We start from the raw sequence: 19,077 nt of genomic DNA on the forward strand, positions 1-19,077 counted from the left end.
TAGCTGGACATACGTGCCACTGAGAGCTGGAAGTCTTTGCAGCCAAGTGTAGGAGACCACACACATTCAGTTACTCTTCCCAGACTCTGATAAGTGTCCTGTACAACCAGAATTTGTGATTCTTTGCAAGCATTAATTGATTACAGCAAGTTCTTGCTCAACTTGAATTACTTCTTAAACCACACTTCATTTTGATAAAACGCTTACACATAATTTCTAGACATTTTTTAAAGTAGGTAGACTCAGAAATCTTGACCATACTGTGAGAAGACTGTAAATTTAGGAGGAAATCTGTGTGCGCTGTGTAATTAGAATGACAGCTATCCCCTTACTAACTAGAAATGCTCGCAGGGGTGACTGGATAACTTTAAAACAACAGCAGTAAATAGAGCTCTCTTTTTCCAAGACTTTTCTGTCAGGAACAGCTCATATCTCTGTTCAACCCACTTCTTACTTAAATAATCACGCAAGTATATCACGCCTGGAGGAAAACTTAGTGCGTGTTGGGATTTGCATGTATTTCATGGGAAAAAACGTAGTGGAAAAGGGAGGAGAGTGAATGTGAAGTAGGTGCATTTGCCTTTAGGACAAAGTTTCTCATTTTTCTCTTTGGTTATGCAATTTAGGCTCATCTTTAAAAATGTGGCTTTGTCACTGATTCCACTGTCTCTTCAGCAAAAATCTTATGTGTGCGTCAGCACGGGCTTCATGGAGGGCAATAAAGTCACTGTTCTTTACTTTTTTAAACAGACACAGCCCCCAAAAGAACCCACTAGTGCCCAAACACCCCCGACCTCTGTACCCACATTTACTTTGAAAATCAATGCTGAATTGTGTATGATAACTAGGGCCTTTGGGCACAAGTGCCATTTGTACATCAGTCAGATGAAGTTATTTATTCCTTTGAAAGGTCACACTAGGGTGTTAACACAGGCATGGGTGTGGAGAGACTGGAAGAGCTCACATATGCAGTTAATCCATTATTTTTCTTACCTACCAGCCAGTATAATAGATTGAAAGCCATTCTTTTTTATCTGATGCTCCTTGGCAGTGCAAAGAGAGAGGCTTAGAACTTCCCAGCCCCTTCCTTTAATGAGCTGATTTGACTTTTTGTTTTTCTGATGGTAAAACACCCCTCTTTATTCCAGTGTCATCCCCTTGATGACATTCTTGTGCCCAACTTGCATCCAGATGTCCCATAAGTCTATTCTGTGCATGGGAAAGGACAGCCACTGTTGAGGAAATGTTGCCCACTGCCTTGCTTTCACTATTCCTCAGAGTGATGAATGTGGACCTACTTCATTCTCGTATCATTTGAGCATCTTACTCTCTGGTTTTTGCATGTTGCTGCATATAACACACTAAGCGTGTGAATTCAAATGTAATTTACTCTGAATTTAATTTACGGCAAACCAAGCACACACTAACACTTTCCCCTATACAAGTAACAGAATCTAGGTTCTGCTAAGAAAAAAAAAAAACAACTAGCACCTGAATGCAGTAACCACAAATATTTAGTGAACAGTGCTGCATCCACCACAATTTACCACACGGCTGGGTACAGCAGGCAAAGTATATGTTCTCCCCCACAGTTTTTAGCTATCCTTCCAAACTATTTCATTGCTTCTCAGCTCTTGGTTTACTCTTTCCCCACAGTTTTGAATTTATCTCTTGACATGAGAGGTACAAGTCTCAGATACACATTACTGTGAGCTCTGTGAAAACAGCCAGCTCTGTCAGTAAGAAGAGATCCGGCAACCAGCATGTGTCTTGAGAGGAAGGCTGGCAGAGCTCAGCTGGTATCTGCTCTCCTTAACAACACTGTATCAATCCCTATACAAGTCATTCTGGCAAATGAGCCAGAGCATGTGCCCGTGTGTCCTTTCCTTCCTTGAGCTAGCATCAGGGCAGGAACCTCAGACTCCTGTAGGCAGGAGAAGAGCAGAAATCCATAGTAAATTAGTTTTGTTAGTTTCTCCTGTTTGCCACTACTTTTTTTTTTGGTAGTCTTTTCAATTTCGCTACACTTTGGGACACTGTAAAAACATTTTAAAATCAAAATCTATGAATAAACAGAAAAATAGAGGGAAGCACTCAACTGACAGCAAAATCACATTAGAACATAAAAACTTGGCTATAAGAGGAAATAAATCCCCAAACTCAGTCTTTTTAATTGTTGCTTTGCAGCTACTGCACCTAATAACCAGCTTTTCAAAGTGGTTAGCAACTAACCAAGCACTGTGAATGCTCAGAGCTGTTCACGGGTATGGCAGAAAGACAACAGCATTACACTTCAGGTGTTGATGAAATCCTGGTGCCAGGGGTGAGACCGAAGCCTCCTGGACCAGCCTCACCTTCCCTGCCACACTCCAAGCAGACCCTTTCTGCCTCTTTCAGCTCAGCTCTTGAGAATTTAAGCTTAGCATCAGTAAGGCGGACTCTAGAAAAGCAGTCATTGTTAGCTGTACAGCAGGGGCTTGGCAAGAAACTCCTGCCTGAACTGAACTGGCACCTCAACATCCAGGAGGGAAAGTAAATCCAGAACAGCTTTCTCACAGCATTTTAGGGCAAGAAACATGTCTTCCAACCATGGTTACACCTTGGCTTTATACAGTGTTCCAGCATTTTTAATCAAGAAAATTTAACAGCTTCTTGCCATTTACAGTGCAAGTATCGTAGTATCATCTCAGGACTGGAGAGAATCATTCTAAGCCAAGTTGATGACAAACACAATAGAAACACATTTTTCCTTTATCCTCTTGCCAATGCCCTCATGTGAAAACAAACCTCAGCAGCCAATCTCAAAGATGCAAGCCACTTGGCTCCACAGCCCGTCTCCAAAACTACTTCAAGCAGAGCTTTGCTCTGCATCATGGTGTAGGTCAGCAGACTCCTCCTCCAATGTTTCATTCTCCCTTTACACTAGATGAGGCCAAGGCACAACCACCATGAAAAAAATTGGCAAAAATACAAAAGGTTAGAGCTTTTCCAACAGGTATGCCTATATCAGTAATAAATGTCAGGACAAAAGTAAATTGGAGTGACATTATTATTAATTTAAATAGCACAAGGAAATCTCATGACTGAAGAAGAATTATTCACACAGCAATACAAAGTTATTTACCGTATCTATTTTCATGTAGCACCTATAGTTTTCATATGATTGTCATTTGGATACATGGCATTTTTTCCATTCCTAGTTTTCAAGGTGAGAAATCTAGGCATTTTTATGTGCGCATAACACCAGCAAATCACTCTGACAAACTGACAGAAATTTCAGTTCTAGGAAGACATTCAACCTTTACCTGCCTGTTAACTTCAAACAATTTCTGGACCAAAAAAAAGCTACACAGTGCAGCTCATTAGATTGACAGGAGGCTGGTAGTTTTCTGCAAAAACACTTTTCATACTGACATATCCAAAGAAAACTTCAAATTTAGACAGCATAACAGCATTTGATACAGCAGGTTTTCCTGAGAGACCTCACCACAAACCATAGCCAACAACGATTCAACCTCTTCTGCTTTCTGTTAGTACCCCGTAACAAATGAGAGAATAAATATTTCTGAGTGCTATCCCGTGTTTCTGTAGGATGTACAAACCTCCATGAGATAAGATTCAGCTTTTTGCTTTTAAATAGGATAGATTTAGGGTAGATATAAGGAAGAAATCCCTACTGTGAGAGTAGTGAGGCACTGGAGCAGGCTGCTCAAGGAAGTTGTGGCTGCCGCATCCTTGGCAGTGTTCAAGGCCAGGTTGGACAGGGCCTTGAAGGATCTGGTATAGTGGAAGGTGGCCTTGCCCATTGCAGGGGAGTTGGAACTTGATGATCTTAAAGTCCTTTCGAACCCAAACCATTCTGTGATTAGAATCATAGAATAGTTAAGGTCAAAAAGGGCCTTAAGATCATCAAGTTCCAACCCCCCTGCCATGGGAAGGGACACCTCACACTAAACCATGTCACCCAAGACTCCATCCAACCTGGCCTTGAACACTACCAGGGATGGAGCATTCACAACTTCTTGGGCAACCCATTCCAGTGCCTCACCACCCTCACAATACAGAACTTCTTCCTTATACCCAATCTAAACTTCCCCTGTTTAAGTTTGAACTCATTACCCCTTGTCCTATCACTACAGTCCCTAATGAAGAGTCCCTCCCCAGCATCCTTATAGGCCCCCTTCAGACACTGGAAAGCTGCTAGGAGGTCTCCACGCAGCCTTCTCTTCTCCAGGCTGAACAGCCCCAACTTTCTCAGCCTCTCTTCATACGGGAGGTGCTCCAGTCCCCTGATCATCCTCGTGGCCCTTCTCTGGACTTGCTCCAACAGTTCCTTGTCCTTTTTATGTTGAGGACACCAGAACTGCACACAATACTCCAAGTGAGGTCTTACAAGAGCAGAGTAGGGGGGCAGGATCACCTGACTGGGTTTAAACCACGACAGCTCCTCTTGATGCAGCCCAGGATACGGTTGGCTTTCTGGGCTGCGAGCACACACTGAAGCCGGCTCATGTTCATTTTCTCATCAACCAACACCCCCAAGTCCTTCTCTGCAGGACTGCTCTGAATCTCTTCTCTGCCCAGCCTGTAGCTGTGCCTGGGATTGCCCCAACCCAGGATTCACAGATGGCTCAAGTGCCCTCCCCCAGTGCTTTGGAGCTCCCAAGCCTTTATTGACACAGTCTGAACACAGAGATTAATGTACAGGAACACCAAGCAGTGATGCCCAGTGTGCAGCTGCCATGGGCAGGGACATCCCCCTGGGCATCCTGAGCACAGGCACTGCCTCAGGCCAGCACCCAAAGGCCTTTCTCCAAGTGATGCTGGGCGAAGGGGCAGCAGCAGGGCTGCAGTGGGCAAGGCTGTGGGGGCCCTATCTCCCCTGTGTCATAGTGCCAGCACCCAGCAACGCAGCATCACAATGCTCTGGGGCAGTATAAGGCAATGTCCTCCCGTGTCCCACTGCCAGAGTGCCTGGCTTTGCCACCAGGACAGAGCTGGCAGCCTGAAGGCACCCAAGAGGAAGTCCTTGAGGCACTGGTGGAATTACTTGGAGGGGCAGAGGGGGGAAGACTGCCCGAAGCTGCGGGAGGCTCTCTGCTGCAGTTCCAGCTCCTGGAGGGGCCAGGCTCACAGCTCATCTGATGGATGGAAATCCTGCTTCAGTCTTTGAGGAGCTCGCTGCCCTCATTTTCTGGGGAGGTAGTGGCAGTAGCCATGAGAAATAGGATCCACAGATGGCCCAGTGCCCTCCCCCAGTGCTTTGGAGCTCCAACTGTCAGGCACAGGAAGGATTCAACCCCAGGGCTGATCAGGCCAGCGGCATTTTGCTGCTCTCGGGAGCCCCTCAGATGGCTCCAGGCGGAGGCAGAAAAGGCAGAGCCAGTGTCCCCTTAGAGGCATAACCAGCCCGTGGACCCGGAGCCGGCCTTGCTCACATGCTCAGGGAGTAGCCGATCGCCAGTGCTGGGGTCAGGAAGGAATTTTCCCCCGGGGCAGATTGGCACCGGTCCCCGGGGGTTTTTTGCCTTCCTCTGAGCACTGAGCATGACCACTTGTCAGGTCTCCTCTGTTCCTGGTGCTCTGGGTTATCGCCTGGTGCTCATGCACCACAAAGGTGGCCACTCGTGTCCTGCAGCTGGGGGGGGGGGGGGGGGGGCGGGGGGAAGGGTTTTTTGCCCCCAGGGTGGACTAGCAAGGGTCCCCGGGGTTTTTTGCCTCCTCCGCAGCCGAGCACAGCCCCTTCATGGGGCTCCTTTGGGATATTGTGTCCCAAAGGCAGCTGCTCGTGCTCCACGCAGGTGACCCTCGTGCCCCCCATCCTTGGGGAGGCAGCGTTCAGCTCTCCCAGGGTGGCCCCAGCATGGCCCCGGGACTTGCTGCTGTCCTCTGTAGCACTGAGCACCACCCCTGCTCAGGTCTTCCCTGGCCCTTTCTGGCCAGGTTCTTGCGCTCCTCTCGCACCACCACGGCACCGCTCCTGCCCCGGCTTTCCTTTGTCAGGCTGCAAAGGATGTTCTTTTCCAGCTAACCTGAAGGATGCATCAGCCTGCTGCTGGCTACGCATGTGCATCGTGTTAACGCTTGTGAGCACCAGCTCTGAGGGATTTAGAAAAAGAAAATATAATCTAAACTAAACTAGACTAAAGATAAAAGATAAAATAAAATAACTTTATTTATAAATAAATAAAATACTCTTTCCACCTGTAACCTCTATTTGTGTCTTTGAAAGTGCTGAAAACCCCTTGACTTCCTAATGTCTACTCTAAATCACCCTGGGCACAGCTCTGAACCATTCCCACACATCCTATCAGTGGATCCCAAGCAGATCAGCACCTCCCTCTCCATTTCCCCTCCTTGGGAAGAGCTGTAGAGAGCAATGAGGTCTCCCCTCAGCCTCCTTTTCTCCAGACCAGGCAATCCCAGTGTCCTCAACCGCTCCCCACAGGACACGCCTTCCAGCCCTGTCACCAGCTTTGTTGCCCTCCTGGTTGCATTCAAGGACCTTCATATTCTTAATCGGTGGGACCTACAACTGCACCCAGTACTCAAGGTGAGCCGGCACCAGCACTGATTACAGCAGATGATCACCTCTTCCTCCTTTTTTTGCTGTTTTTTGTAACTAGCTGCCAGCTCCCTGTATTACCGCCCTCCTCCTTTTCTGTATGCTCTGTGCTGGACGCCTGTGGCCCCTGTTCAGCTCAGGCCTGGAGCAAGCAGCCCAGCTCTCTCAGCTTCCCTGACACCTTTCAGCTACCGCCAGCGTCCCGCAGCTTAACCCCTGCGGCAGGAGGGCCTCCACCAGGGCACCGAGTGCAGCCCTGCCCATGGCGCACCCTCTGCTCACGACTCCGGTGCAGGCGCTCTCTGCACCCCGAGCTCCGCGCTGCAGCCCCCCCTCTCATCGGCTCTGTCTGGTGCCGACGCCGCCACCGCGGGGGCAGCCGGAGCAGAGCTCCCAGAGCGGGCCCTGGCCCTGAGGCGAGCGCTCCCCATCCCTCCCGCTGCCCGCTCGCGCTGCCGACGCCAACCGCCGCGCCACGCGCCGCTCCCGCGCCCCCTGTGAGTCCCTGCTCGCCTCAGCGGAGCTGCGGCTCCCGGGCAAGGCCTGGAGAGGGCTCGAGGCTCCCTCGGTCGCCGTCGCCGCTCGGAACTGAGGCTCCGGGACGCGGGGTTTCCCCTCGCTCCGGTGCTGAAGGCTCCTCTCTGGAGCCGCTCACCTCCGGGAATGCGCCACGGTGCACAGCAAGGCTCTGCTTGAAGTCGTTTTGGAGACAGGCCGTGGAGCAGAGCGGCTTGCACCTGTGACGTGGTACAGGGGTTTGTTTTCATGAGGGCTTTTGCCCTAGAGCAAAGCCAAAAGTGCCAGGTTGGCAACAGGATAAAGTGTTTCTATCGTGTTTGTTGGCAACTCGGCTTACAATGATTTTCTTCAGTCTGGAGATGCTTCTATGAGACTGTGATTTGAGAGAAAACAGAAAAAACACGTTCGCTGCATTGAGGATCAGGCAGGAATGACACCGGTAGAGAAAGGGTTCTGTACCTTGATGCTCCTTTACTTCAGATCCCACGTGCCACAGCCAGCATTCAGTTAAGTAACAGCCTTAGCAGTAACATTGACAATACATAGGACAGTGCAGGAAGTCACTCCTTTGGCTCAAAGTAGTTCCAGTTTGCTGCTGAGCAGTTGTTACAGAGAATCTCCAGCACATGGCTGAAAACAGTATAACCTTCACATCCTATGGTGGAAGAGGCCAGGAACAGATTGGCCGGGGAAATATAGATTGCACATCCCTTACGTAGTTCTGTTTCTTGTGCAGTTTGAAATGGCATCAGTATAACTTTGGTATTCATCTGAAGAAAGGCTTAGCTGGGAGAGCAGCTGGCAGTCACTGCTCATCCAACGTAAGCTCTGTCCAAAAAGGCATCAATTTCCAACATCTCCAATCAAAATTTGTTTGAAACAAAAATCAAACCAAACGTTTTCAAGTTTTTCATGTTGCAGCACATCCAAGATACAGTTGTGTTCTCACAGGGATGTTAATAACAGCAGTAACAATAAAATCACACCAAGAGACGATGAGGTACCATAGCAATGGTTGCACGGAAAGTCAAGATCATTTCAGAAAGGAGTGCTTTGGGAAGATTAGCTTTTAGAAACCTCTCCATTGCCCGGCCTAGACAAAGCCCTTCCAGTGGTTATAGTTTCCCCTTCTAAAGCAGAACATTATTTAGGATAATATTTATAGTAAGAACAGTCACCCACTGGAACTACCTCCCCAGGAACATGGTAGATGTGCCATCCCTGGAGGCATTCAAGGCCAGGCTGGATGTGGTTCTCAGCAACCTGATCATTGCAGGGAGGGGAGGGACCTTTGAAGGTCCCTTCCAACCCAAACTAGTCTATGATTCTACGACATAGTAGAGTTGATGCGACTGGACAGGGTGCTAGGTAACTTCACCTAGGCTCCCTTTCCCAGAGAAGGATGGACCAGATGATCTTTCGAGGTCCCTTCCAGCCTGGGCTAGTCTGTGGTTCTATGAACTTGGGGATACTGGGAGACTGAAGAGAGACATTTCTTCTTTGTGTGCCCACCACCACAGTCACAACCAGCATCTGTGTGATCATTCCTTTTGAAATCCACTAGAACCAATCATTACCCAAAGAGTAAGATGCTGACTTGCCTAAATGGGATTCACATGGGAGGGATGAATCACACATGAGGAAGCCTAAGAGTACTGAATACCAGAGAATCACATTAGGATGAAGAGGTTTTGTGAAGTCAGAGAGGACTCTATAATGGCCGATTACCTCCATGTGCAATTCTTATCAAATAGGCAATTACACAGTAAAATGACTCAGGTTGATTCAATGCATCATGAATACTACTATCACTAGTGCTAACACAGAGCAGATGTACTCACTCTGCAGCTAAAGCAAGAAACCTCTCCTTCCTGAAAAGCTTAATCACCATTTACATATGTCTGAACAAAACCCTGATCTTTTAGAAACTATATGCAGAACCGTAACCCTCCATGCGTATGTGTACATATATAAATGTATGGTTTTAGATGTTATCCATCTTTTATTTACCATAACAACTTGACCTAGGACCTATTTGATCTCCCTTTTTTTTTTTTTTACCCTTCTAAAGTACCCTGCCAAAAGATTATGTGCCTTTACAAACACAGTGATCAGGGATGAAGGGGGGGAAGTTTCAAGTACTTTCAAGAACATATACAACGTATTTCAAAAATAAACCCTAGCTTCCTCTTAACCAGTGGGTTTGGTGTGAAGGGACATTTGTGGACAGGACAGCTGATGAGAAACTTAACTGGCTCAAGCCAGCAACAAAATAATCCTGGTAATAGAGGGGCATAAACCCATATTTATCAGGATGTTGGGATGCCAATAAAATTACAGGATCTCACAATTTGTCTGAAAAGGATCTGCGAAAGAGAGAAGGGGCCATGGAATGAAAAATTCTTTTTCCCACACTGGTAAAAGCTATTTTCTTTCAGATATGCATCCTTGTCCCATCAAATATAGGTCCCTGCCATGCAGACATTTTACAGACTTACATTTACCTACAAGTAATTCTGTTCCTGACACACAAACCTGTCTCCAAAAATCCCCTTCCTACACGTTCTGACACAACTAAACTCTACACAGAGCCTAGCATGGTGAGCATCTGGACACTGCTATGGCACCAAGAAAACCACTGCAGATTAATTTCAATTAACATTTATACTTTGGAAGAGTTTGTTGTAGCAATTATAAGGCATCCTTCTGGGGTCAAGTAGTCCATGTTAATACAGACCTTCAAAGCTGAAGTCATTCCTACTCATATTTTTTGCTAATACATAGAACAGTTTCATAAATACAATAGGCACAGACAGGATTTTTATAACCATCAATCTATCTTCAGTGTCAAAAACACAGCAGCTGCTTTATCCTCAGCAAAAACCTTTAGCATGGTTCTGTGGCTCAGTCTGCTGCCCCAAAGCACCTTGTTCTTCAGCTACAGCTGGAAGTACAGATTTGCCTTTCAGGATTCCAGGCAGCAACATTTTTTATGGGTTTATTTTTTGGTTTTTTTTTAGTTAATTCCTTTTTGATATCAGCTGCTTTTTCTCTGTGGGAAAGATACTATCTTCTTGACATGCAAAAGTCCACACTGCACATCAATATATGGAGAATGGAATGAAAGTGTATCAGCAACAATGCATTTGACCCAACCCACTATTTTTATCCCAGTCATGCAAACTTTGCCCATTATATACTAGGGCATGCTGCCTCCGTGTGGCAGCATATGCTTCAGACATTCTTTGTTCCTGCGTTTCATGCTACCTTGTGCGTGACTATAAATTTTGTAAATCAGTTTTGGAAAAGGAATAGAACCCGTACATTATTTCTGTGAGAAAGGGCAATATGGGGATGAAAAAAAAAATTAATCATATTGATATCAGTGCTTTTCACTCAAATACTCACCAGGAATGCACAGTACAGTACAAAGGCTATATATATATATGTATGTATATATATATATAAAAAGAATGCTTTCTCAAATGTTTATTACGTGATGAAAGAATAATATTTGATGAAAAATTCACATCCTGAACTTGATCAAAGGGGACTGCTGGCTCTTCAGGCCTAGTAGCTAAAAGCAAGACTGAAAGAGCTCTTCAAAAAATTACATAAAACTGTATCACATTCTTTTTTCAGTTCATATTTGGTTTGATTCAAACTTGACTAAAGACCATAAAAGTTGCTTTACCATTAGACCAGCTATCTGATTAAAGTAGCACTAACACTGTGTTATGGGTACAGGGATTTTACCATGACTAAAATGGAAATACTTTGTGAAATTGGTATATTTTCTTCCACACCACACTCACTTCCCCGAAGCCCCAACCTCCACCTACTTTATCAATGTTGTTAGATACAAGACCTAAAGAAGATAAAAAACAAGACAATTATTCTGGTGCCCATTTGTGTCTTTACATTTCAGTCTCCACCAGCTGACCACAAATGCATTCCACCTCACTGTGAAAAAGGTTGTCAGATGTAATTTCCAGACTGGAACGAAGAGACATGGTATGGCTGAAAGGGTTTTTTAAATCACCAATGCCATGATATTTAGGATCTCCCTGCTTTGGTTAAGATGTGTTATGATGCTTTTGTCAAATCTCAGTCTTACTGCATAAAATACACAGCGCAAGGAGGTGCTAAATTTATGGTGAGATTTGTTTAATTTTTCTTTTTTTTTTTTTTTTAAGACAGTGCAAGGTCTAGAGACAGTGTGAGAATCTCATGGTTAGGGTGTTGCAGGGTGCTATGCCAATTTTAGCTTACATTTCATTGTATCTGCCCATCTCTGTTTGGTATCCAGCAAACAATCCTATTAGAAATTTTCCAAACGTCTGTGTGTTTTTGTCTCTGAGTACTGTCCATTTCAAAATTTGTCGAAGTATAAATTAGTAGCTATACATCTGTTGTTGTTGCTCTGTTTGAACCTGTTGCTGTCCTGACTGTTGTTGCGCTGGCTGTGCCTGGGGCTGCAAGACATCAGTCTGAGGCACTGACCTCCATGTCAGAGGATGTTGTTCTGTTATCTGGTTCCCTAGAGGAGCAATGGAGTTCACCAAGGTGGTCAGGTTTATAAAATGGGCCACAGACTGAGGATTAGCTGCCTCTGGCTGTGGCTGGATCTGAATGTCATTTTGGCGGTTGTGCAGCATGGCAGAACCACTGACAGTGTCAAACGTCACAGTGAGGATTGAGTTGTCCAGCTGTAGCTGGCGTTCAGGAGCTGTCAGATGGCCCACAGCCACGGGCTGGAGGTTTGTGAACTGGGTTCCAGCTGCCGTTGTAATGGGGGTAACAGTGATATTTGTCATCCCAACAGAACTGGAAGGAGCTGTGACACTTGGGTCGCCAAGGGTCACCACCACCTGAGGAAAAACAGAAAGGTAACTCAGCCTTGTATCTTGCAGCTGACCACCATATATCAAGCATGAAGAAAGATCACCTGAGTGCTTGTGGGCTCAGATTGCTACTGCCAGCAAGAGATGTCATACACAGAGGGGAACATAGAAAGCTCGGAATATAACAACTTCCACAGAGAAATAAGAACGTAATGGGAGGGAGGCATTTACAATATTCAAAACAAGCAGCCAAATTAACTTTCACACTTTCAGTCACAGGTTCACTCAGTAAGTGCTCTGGCAAACAAGGAGATGGTAACACCAAAATAAATAAAAACAAACATAAGGAGCTTAATGGTCCAACTCCTTGTTTTTTAAAAGTCCATGTTCACCTTCATATTACCACAATTTATCTTATTAGCTCTAGATGTTCCCATCACTTTTTTCTGTTTGCTATCAGGAGAAAAGAAGGGCTATCCCTCTAAGCAGGGCTGCTACCCATCACATTGCTACTGGAGCTCACCTGCTGGATGCTCTGGACAGCTGAATTAGTCTCATCTCCAACATTCCCTGTGAATTCACCTTCCTTCTCTGTGTATTGACTGAAGGCAGGGTCTTCAGGCACTTGAGCTTCCTCTTCCTCACCTGACTTTTGTTTTCGTTTCTGACCACGTTTAGGAGCTTTTATATGCTGTTTTCCTTCTGGTAATTCTCCCTGTTCCAAGGCTAATTCTGGCTAGAAAAACACGTTTTAACAGCACCCATGTTAACCAATGAAACAGATAACAGCTTGCATCTGCTTATACATGTTAAGCTGGGGCTGACTCTCTAAAAAAGCACATTTCTTGTCCATCAGCCTGTGCCCAGCTATGTTATGTACCAAAAAAGTAATGTCCCCACTTCACCCTTCAGTAGGCCAGGAACCTAGCTGCCGCCAGAATTCTGCAATAAGGAATTTACCTGAACAATCCCAATTGAGGAAGCATCAATGGTAGTAGTCTCTGGCAGCTGCTCTAAATCATCAATCCTCACTGACAGGATCTGTAGGCAAAGGGGTATCTGCTGGTTAACTGCAGCAGTTCAACAATGTTCAACAGTCAAACAATAAAGCAGTGCCCTAATAAATCCTGTCACAAAGCAAAAACGATGCAATCTAACATGTTACACATATCATTTAATACAAGCACATTAACCATGGTTTTAAAAAAGATAACCTTTTGGCATCTAATATTTTCCTTCTTGCTGAAAAACAGCAAAGTTTAAAGACGACAGTAGAAAAATATGTTGATTTTTATAGTCTAGATAGAACACAAGTGATAAATTCTACAGAAAACAATGTGTTTGAAAAAATATTATTTTAGCATTTCTATTTATAAACCTATCAACTGTGTCCTACTCCATTATTTGCAGCTGAATCTACAAATCCCAGCTTATCAAAGAACTGAAAAATATTGCCCTCTGCATTGCAGATATATAGCTGCATTTTTAATCAAAAAATGAATAAAGCAAGCTTTCTGTTAACTTCTTCCCCAGTCATCATGATAATAAAATGTTCATGGCAAAGCAATACTAATGATAGAAAAAAAAAGCCTCAAAGGGAATAGACAAGCCTCAGTCAACCTAATCAAGAAATGCTGAGGAGAAACACAATAGCTATTCAGAAATTTAAAACACAGAAAAGAACCCCTTTCGGTTAGACAAAACATGCCTCTAATCCAGATTCTCTGCAGTCAGCATTCATCTTTAATACTAAGAATTATTTTGTACCATCAGCAGATGCTGCCATCATGTCTCTATTCACCACCTCTTTCAGAGCACTTCTGAATACAGAGAACACAATGGGGAAAAAAGACTCAATTATACTCACTAAGGGATGAAGACAAAACAGGAAAAAATATACATTTAAGCTGGGGCAGCAAAAGAAAAGGGATTTAAATAATCAGAACAACTTCAACTTTAGGGGCTGACAATTGATATGTTTACTACTGAAACATAACATAATGAAAGGGCTGATTCAGTTAAGTGCATGCTTAACAGACACTTGCTAAAATGCCAAACTAACTCACCTCTGGATGTTTACGCCTCATATGTCGACTCATGGACGCTCTGGTAGAAACCTTTGTCCCACACAGCTGACAGCTCTGGGCTTCTACCTTATCATGAGTAAGCTGGATGTGCTTCTGCAGCATGTAATCAGTGACATATTTCTTATCACAGACTGAACATGTCCACTGTTTTCCTACTGGTGGCAGATGGAGGGAAACGCTGTTATCAACAGCCCCCAAAGATGAGGATTGTATTGTCAGCATCACAACAAGAACAATTTTATGTTGGTAACATGCTGTGTAACACTAGTTCCAAGACTGGCAAATCTACAGCAAGCCTAGGAACAAAATTAAGATACTGTCTTTGGATACTATTTGGAAGAGGGTTTACCTGTATGAATCAACTTATGAGTCTCCATTGTATTTCTTTCACTAAACGTCTTGCCACAAAGCTCACACATGAAATCTTTGATTCCTGCATGAAGAGCACATTTAGCATTCAGAGTGAAAACAGTTTAAGGTATCTGGGACAATTCCAAATTTCATATTACTAAAAAAATACTAAAGAAATCACAGCCAAATAAGAAGCACCAGTGCAGCTTCACCAGCTATTTTTATCTAAGCCATGCCACCATATCTGTCAGAAAATGAATCCAAAGGAAACTGATACGGGAAGTAAAATTTTGTTTTCATTTTCAGGAAAAGAGAACCTGAAGACTAACCTAAAACAAATCAAACACTCTAGACCTATCCTGGACTAAAGCAACCTCTCTTACAAAAGCAAAACACAAACCCATCTAAGCTATGTATTTTCATTGCATATCAGGTGGTCTTGGCTGACAAAAGGTCAAAATCTCACTTTTCAAAAAGCAGAATATGCATATTTTTTATTAGTTTTCCTCTTACTCCCAGACCATTCTACATTAAGAGTTCTTTCAGGAAGGATTTAACTGATTCAGTGCAACTTCTGTACATCTTTAGAGACCTCACCTGTGTGTCTTTTGTAATGCTTCAACATGTTGACTTTCTGTGCAAATTTTCGGTGACATTCCTTGCATTCATATTCTTTAATCCCTTTGTGAAGTTTCATGTGGTGACGAAGTGCATGTTTCGTCTTCATTCCTGTGAGACAAAGGGTACAGCGTGACAATTAGTCCATTGCTCCCACCTTAAAGGAGAACTTGGTATGAACATGTTGTTAACCAAAAGCTCTAAGATTGAATTTGCTGTGTGTCCACAACTGCATATTTTTAATTGTTTAGGTAGCAATGTACATTATCATCATTATTTTAATTCCAGGAAGAAAGCTCTGGAAAACATCTAAGTAACCACTGAGGAAGAAGCAAAACAGCAGGGACAAGCAAAGACAAGACACCATTAGAGATGTCAGACTTACTGCCTGCCACTAAAATACCAGTTCAGATTTGTTCAAGTTGTAATGCGAACAATTTGAAAAGTCAAAGCAACCTTGACTCTTTAAGCTCTTACAGAGAGAAATTACTCTATTTCTTAAGCCTGAAAACAACCTAGAATGGAAAAATTAACTTGTATTCACTTTTCTGCTGCAAATGTATTGGAACTCAGTCAGGCAAGGGCTCCTCCACCTGACAGAAGCAAATTTTATCAAAATCAATTTTGGCTTGCAGGCCATGAAACTGAATTGTATAAAATTAGGGACAGTTTATGCAACCATAAGGCTTTTGATTAATACAGATTCTACCTCTCAAATCTGCAGGATTTACAGCAGTCCAAGGACCTTCCCAATATTCTAAGAATGGAAGTTTAATTCAGATATTCACCTGCTATTCAGTATCACAATTAATGGAAAATGAGGCATTAGACATACCTTTGCCACATTCTGCACACAAGTATTCTCGGATATTATCATGGACTCGCATATGTTCTTTTAACATGTCTTTTCTAGCAAATGATTTGCCACATTGCTCACAAGCATGACTTTTTACACCTTTAAAATAAATTTGAAAGACAACATAAACAAAAAAAAATGTTAATGAAAAATGTGCATCTCCTAAAATCTGACTAATCTGGTGAATTAGAGGGCAACAGTCCACCTGTGCTGTCAACCACATCTTTCATGCATATTGTAGCCCAAACTAAACCAAAACACTTTGGAGGGAGAGAGAGAAAAACTGGCTTTTTGTGTGAAATCTTAAACAAATGAAAAGATAAAGCCTGGGGTAGGAACAATCTGAATAGCATGAAATAATAATGAGCTGTTAAAAATGATTTTGCAATAGCAGTTTTCAGCCTATGTAATGTGAGAAGGTAGCATGGATAGGAGTTTGGGAAGAATAGAATTCAGAATTAGGGTTTGTAGCAGGTGAATCTTGCATATTAGTAATGAGGAACCTGGATTGTGTGCCTAGACCAAATACCTTCATTAATACTACCTGCTTTAGAAAAAAGCACAAATATAACATTTATCTTAACTTACAGTAAAAACATGTAACTTGCTTCCTCCTGAAAAACATAAGGCAGGCACTGGCAACAGAAAGTTCTTTTTAATACTGATAATAATAAAGAAACACAACATCTTTACCTGTATGTATAAGCTTATGTCTTTCCAGATTTCCTATACTGTTAAAGATCCTTCCACAGATTTCACATGGATGGATGTATCTGAAAACAGACACCAGAAACCATGATTCTTTTCTTGAGATAGAGGTGGTTTTCAGGCATTTCTGTTAGTAACTGCATGTAATTTAATAATATTTATTCCTACAAAAGTTCCTTGAAACATAATTTTTTTTTTAAAAATGAGGCTTAGGAAACCCGTAAGTTCACTGCAAGCCTGGAGCAGTCAGGCACTGCTAAATCTTCAAATGATACTCTTTAGAAAGTATTCGCCAAAATCATAGGTTTAGACTTTAGGAAGCCCAAACTGGAAGGCCGTTAACTAAGCATCCGTTTGACGTGAACCATTAGTGATATATATTTAAAGCTTTTAGTAAGCATTTTAACACCCATTATACAGTTTCAGGTATTTTAGTACAGCCCAATTCTCTACAAGCATCAGGTGGCAGAGCCACTGTAACTTCAGAAAGATAGCTTCACTTATCAGTCCAACACATCATCTTACTTCTGCACATTAGGATCAGGCAGGTTTTCCCGATGAATGACCATGTGTGCATGGTAAGTTGCCTTCAAGGCAAAACGTCGATTGCAAATGCTACAGCCATAGCCTTTCTCCTTGTGCACGTCCATGATGTGCTTCAGATACTCCTTCCCTCTGCCGAAGGTCAACTGCAGAATGAACCAATAGTGAATGAAAGGGGAAAAATGTTCTTTGGAACAGCAACAATCTAGCAACACATTATGAGATCTAGAGTCAGAGCTAGGAGACAAATACCCTGTGTATCACTAGATGAAAAATCTGTGAAAGCTGGATTTAGGCTTGAACCCCTTTGGCCATTACAAGCACACTGCTACAGCACATTAGTTAACCCATTTGGAAAACTAGTCTGAGATGGTATCTCTGCTTCCTATGCTGCACAAATAGAAGACCTCCAATTACTTGTGCACTAAGGAACAGCCTTGGAGAGAGCCATGTCTAATCTCCACCAGCTGTCAAAGCAAGGATGCCACAGATGGGAAAAATGTCTTTTAGGCTCTAAGGGCATGGCAGGGGCATCTACTCTGCATAGTAAGCAATGGCACTAGCTCCAGAAGAGTTGGTATTTCTAGGCACTGCAGGCAGTGATTGTAGCTCAGCTCCTGGAAGAGCTACAACTACAACAGATAGGTGCTCCACTACTCGGCTCCCTGGGCTAAGTAACCCTGCGTATGCATATATGCTCCAACATCTCAGGAGAAAGGGCCATAATGGCACGATCTTTTGCTCTGATTTTAGAACTAGTCAGGCTATTTCTGACAGTGCTGCACAGCTTAGTGACAGTATATTTTGGGATGAGAAAAAAAATAAAGACAGAGAGTCTTAAAAAGCTCAGAAGAGATATTTTACTAAGACTCATCCATATGTTGTTCTCCTTTAGAGATGCGTGAACAGATATTTTCAGCCAAAAAGAGACTCCCTGTCTCATTACAGCTAATATTCATTTTCCACAGCTGCTGCCTTACACAACTGTTTGCTTCACAAACACCTGCAAATGTGCTAAAAGACCCAGTTCCAAAAAGAGCTTTGTCATCTGAATGGCACAATTGCCCTCATTTGGAAGCATACAATTTCATACAGTTTAAGGACCCATTAAGTGACAGGCATTAAATCAACACATTGAAAGCAAGCACGTAATTAACTTCTGTGATACCCATCTTCTTATGCCCAGTGACATAAGCTTAAAATCAGTTTGCACTTAAAACCAGTTCACGTATAGGAACAGAAAACTCAAGTATTATTATCTTCATGTCTTTAAAATGAAGGTAAGTTGAACACTTTCACAACATTAAGTGTAGACTGTGAAATAAGCTCTAATTTCAAGGGGCCAAGTTACTGGTTTAAATACCAAAATTCTGCTGTCCCTATGTCAGTTTGGCTAGTTTTGCTGTTCTCAGTGGTTGCTATTGTATTCCCCCTGCCCCAGCACAGTGGGCTTGCCCACTAAGGGCACAGACTCCAAATGGGCCTTAAGGACTCCATTTTTCCCCATTACTACTTTCCAAAATGGCAAAAGCCATGCAGTATGAGGTTTAAAAAGTCTTCCTCTCTCAGCTGACGGCTGAGTAAAGTATGTTCCAGCAGTACTTCTAATATCACCCTGTTAGTAATGAAAGTAAGCCGTGAATAACCAGTGACACTTAACATAAGCAGCAGTCTTAATCCTCCAAATTAGATATCCACTCGAGGACCGCCTGATCTCATCAAAGTTAATCAGTTTGTGGACTGTATAATTCAGAAATGCTGTAACTATTTTAATTTGCATATAATTAAAGGATAGTGTAAGATCTGAATGTTCCTTTCTTTCTCCAGTTTTGCTTGCTTCCTTCCACACAGATAAATGTCTGTATTTGCATTTCTCAATTCAGCATTCACCTTACAAAATACCACCTCAAGTATTATGCTAGAGCATCAACTTCACGGATTAGAGGTAACAAGCACAGCAGAAGAGAGCAGACACGTGGACTGGCC

At 43.2% G+C, this 19,077-nt stretch overlaps 2 protein-coding genes across 5 annotated transcripts in view; both read right to left on the reverse strand.

Annotated features, from left to right (window-relative positions):
• The window catches only part of RIPK4 (receptor interacting serine/threonine kinase 4), an 84,546-nt gene that overhangs the window by 48,438 nt on the left and 17,031 nt on the right, over positions 1-19,077 (reverse strand). The gene's annotated exons all lie outside the window — the stretch shown is intronic.
• PRDM15 (PR/SET domain 15) overlaps positions 9,719-19,077 on the reverse strand; it is a 40,576-nt gene continuing 31,217 nt past the window's right edge. For 3 of the 4 annotated variants that reach the window (XM_057426391.1, XM_057426389.1, XM_057426388.1), the window contains exons 17-25: positions 17,074-17,237; positions 16,534-16,613; positions 15,820-15,939; positions 14,964-15,095; positions 14,365-14,448; positions 13,995-14,170; positions 12,889-12,969; positions 12,452-12,664; positions 9,719-11,955 (exon numbers count right to left, since the gene is read on the reverse strand). In XM_057426391.1, coding sequence (XP_057282374.1) covers positions 11,479-11,955; positions 12,452-12,664; positions 12,889-12,969; positions 13,995-14,170; positions 14,365-14,448; positions 14,964-15,095; positions 15,820-15,939; positions 16,534-16,613; positions 17,074-17,237 — 1,527 coding nt within the window. In that variant the 3' untranslated portion in view covers positions 9,719-11,478. The remainder of the gene's footprint in view (positions 11,956-12,451; positions 12,665-12,888; positions 12,970-13,994; positions 14,171-14,364; positions 14,449-14,963; positions 15,096-15,819; positions 15,940-16,533; positions 16,614-17,073; positions 17,238-19,077) is intronic. The other variant, XM_057426390.1, reaches the window with a different exon arrangement.

This window comes from Pezoporus wallicus, unplaced genomic scaffold (genome assembly GCF_028554395.1).
Source record: "Pezoporus wallicus isolate ANWC-B61680 ecotype Strahan unplaced genomic scaffold, APGP_CSIRO_Pwel_v1 contig_8747, whole genome shotgun sequence".
NCBI lineage: Eukaryota > Metazoa > Chordata > Aves > Psittaciformes > Psittacidae > Pezoporus > Pezoporus wallicus.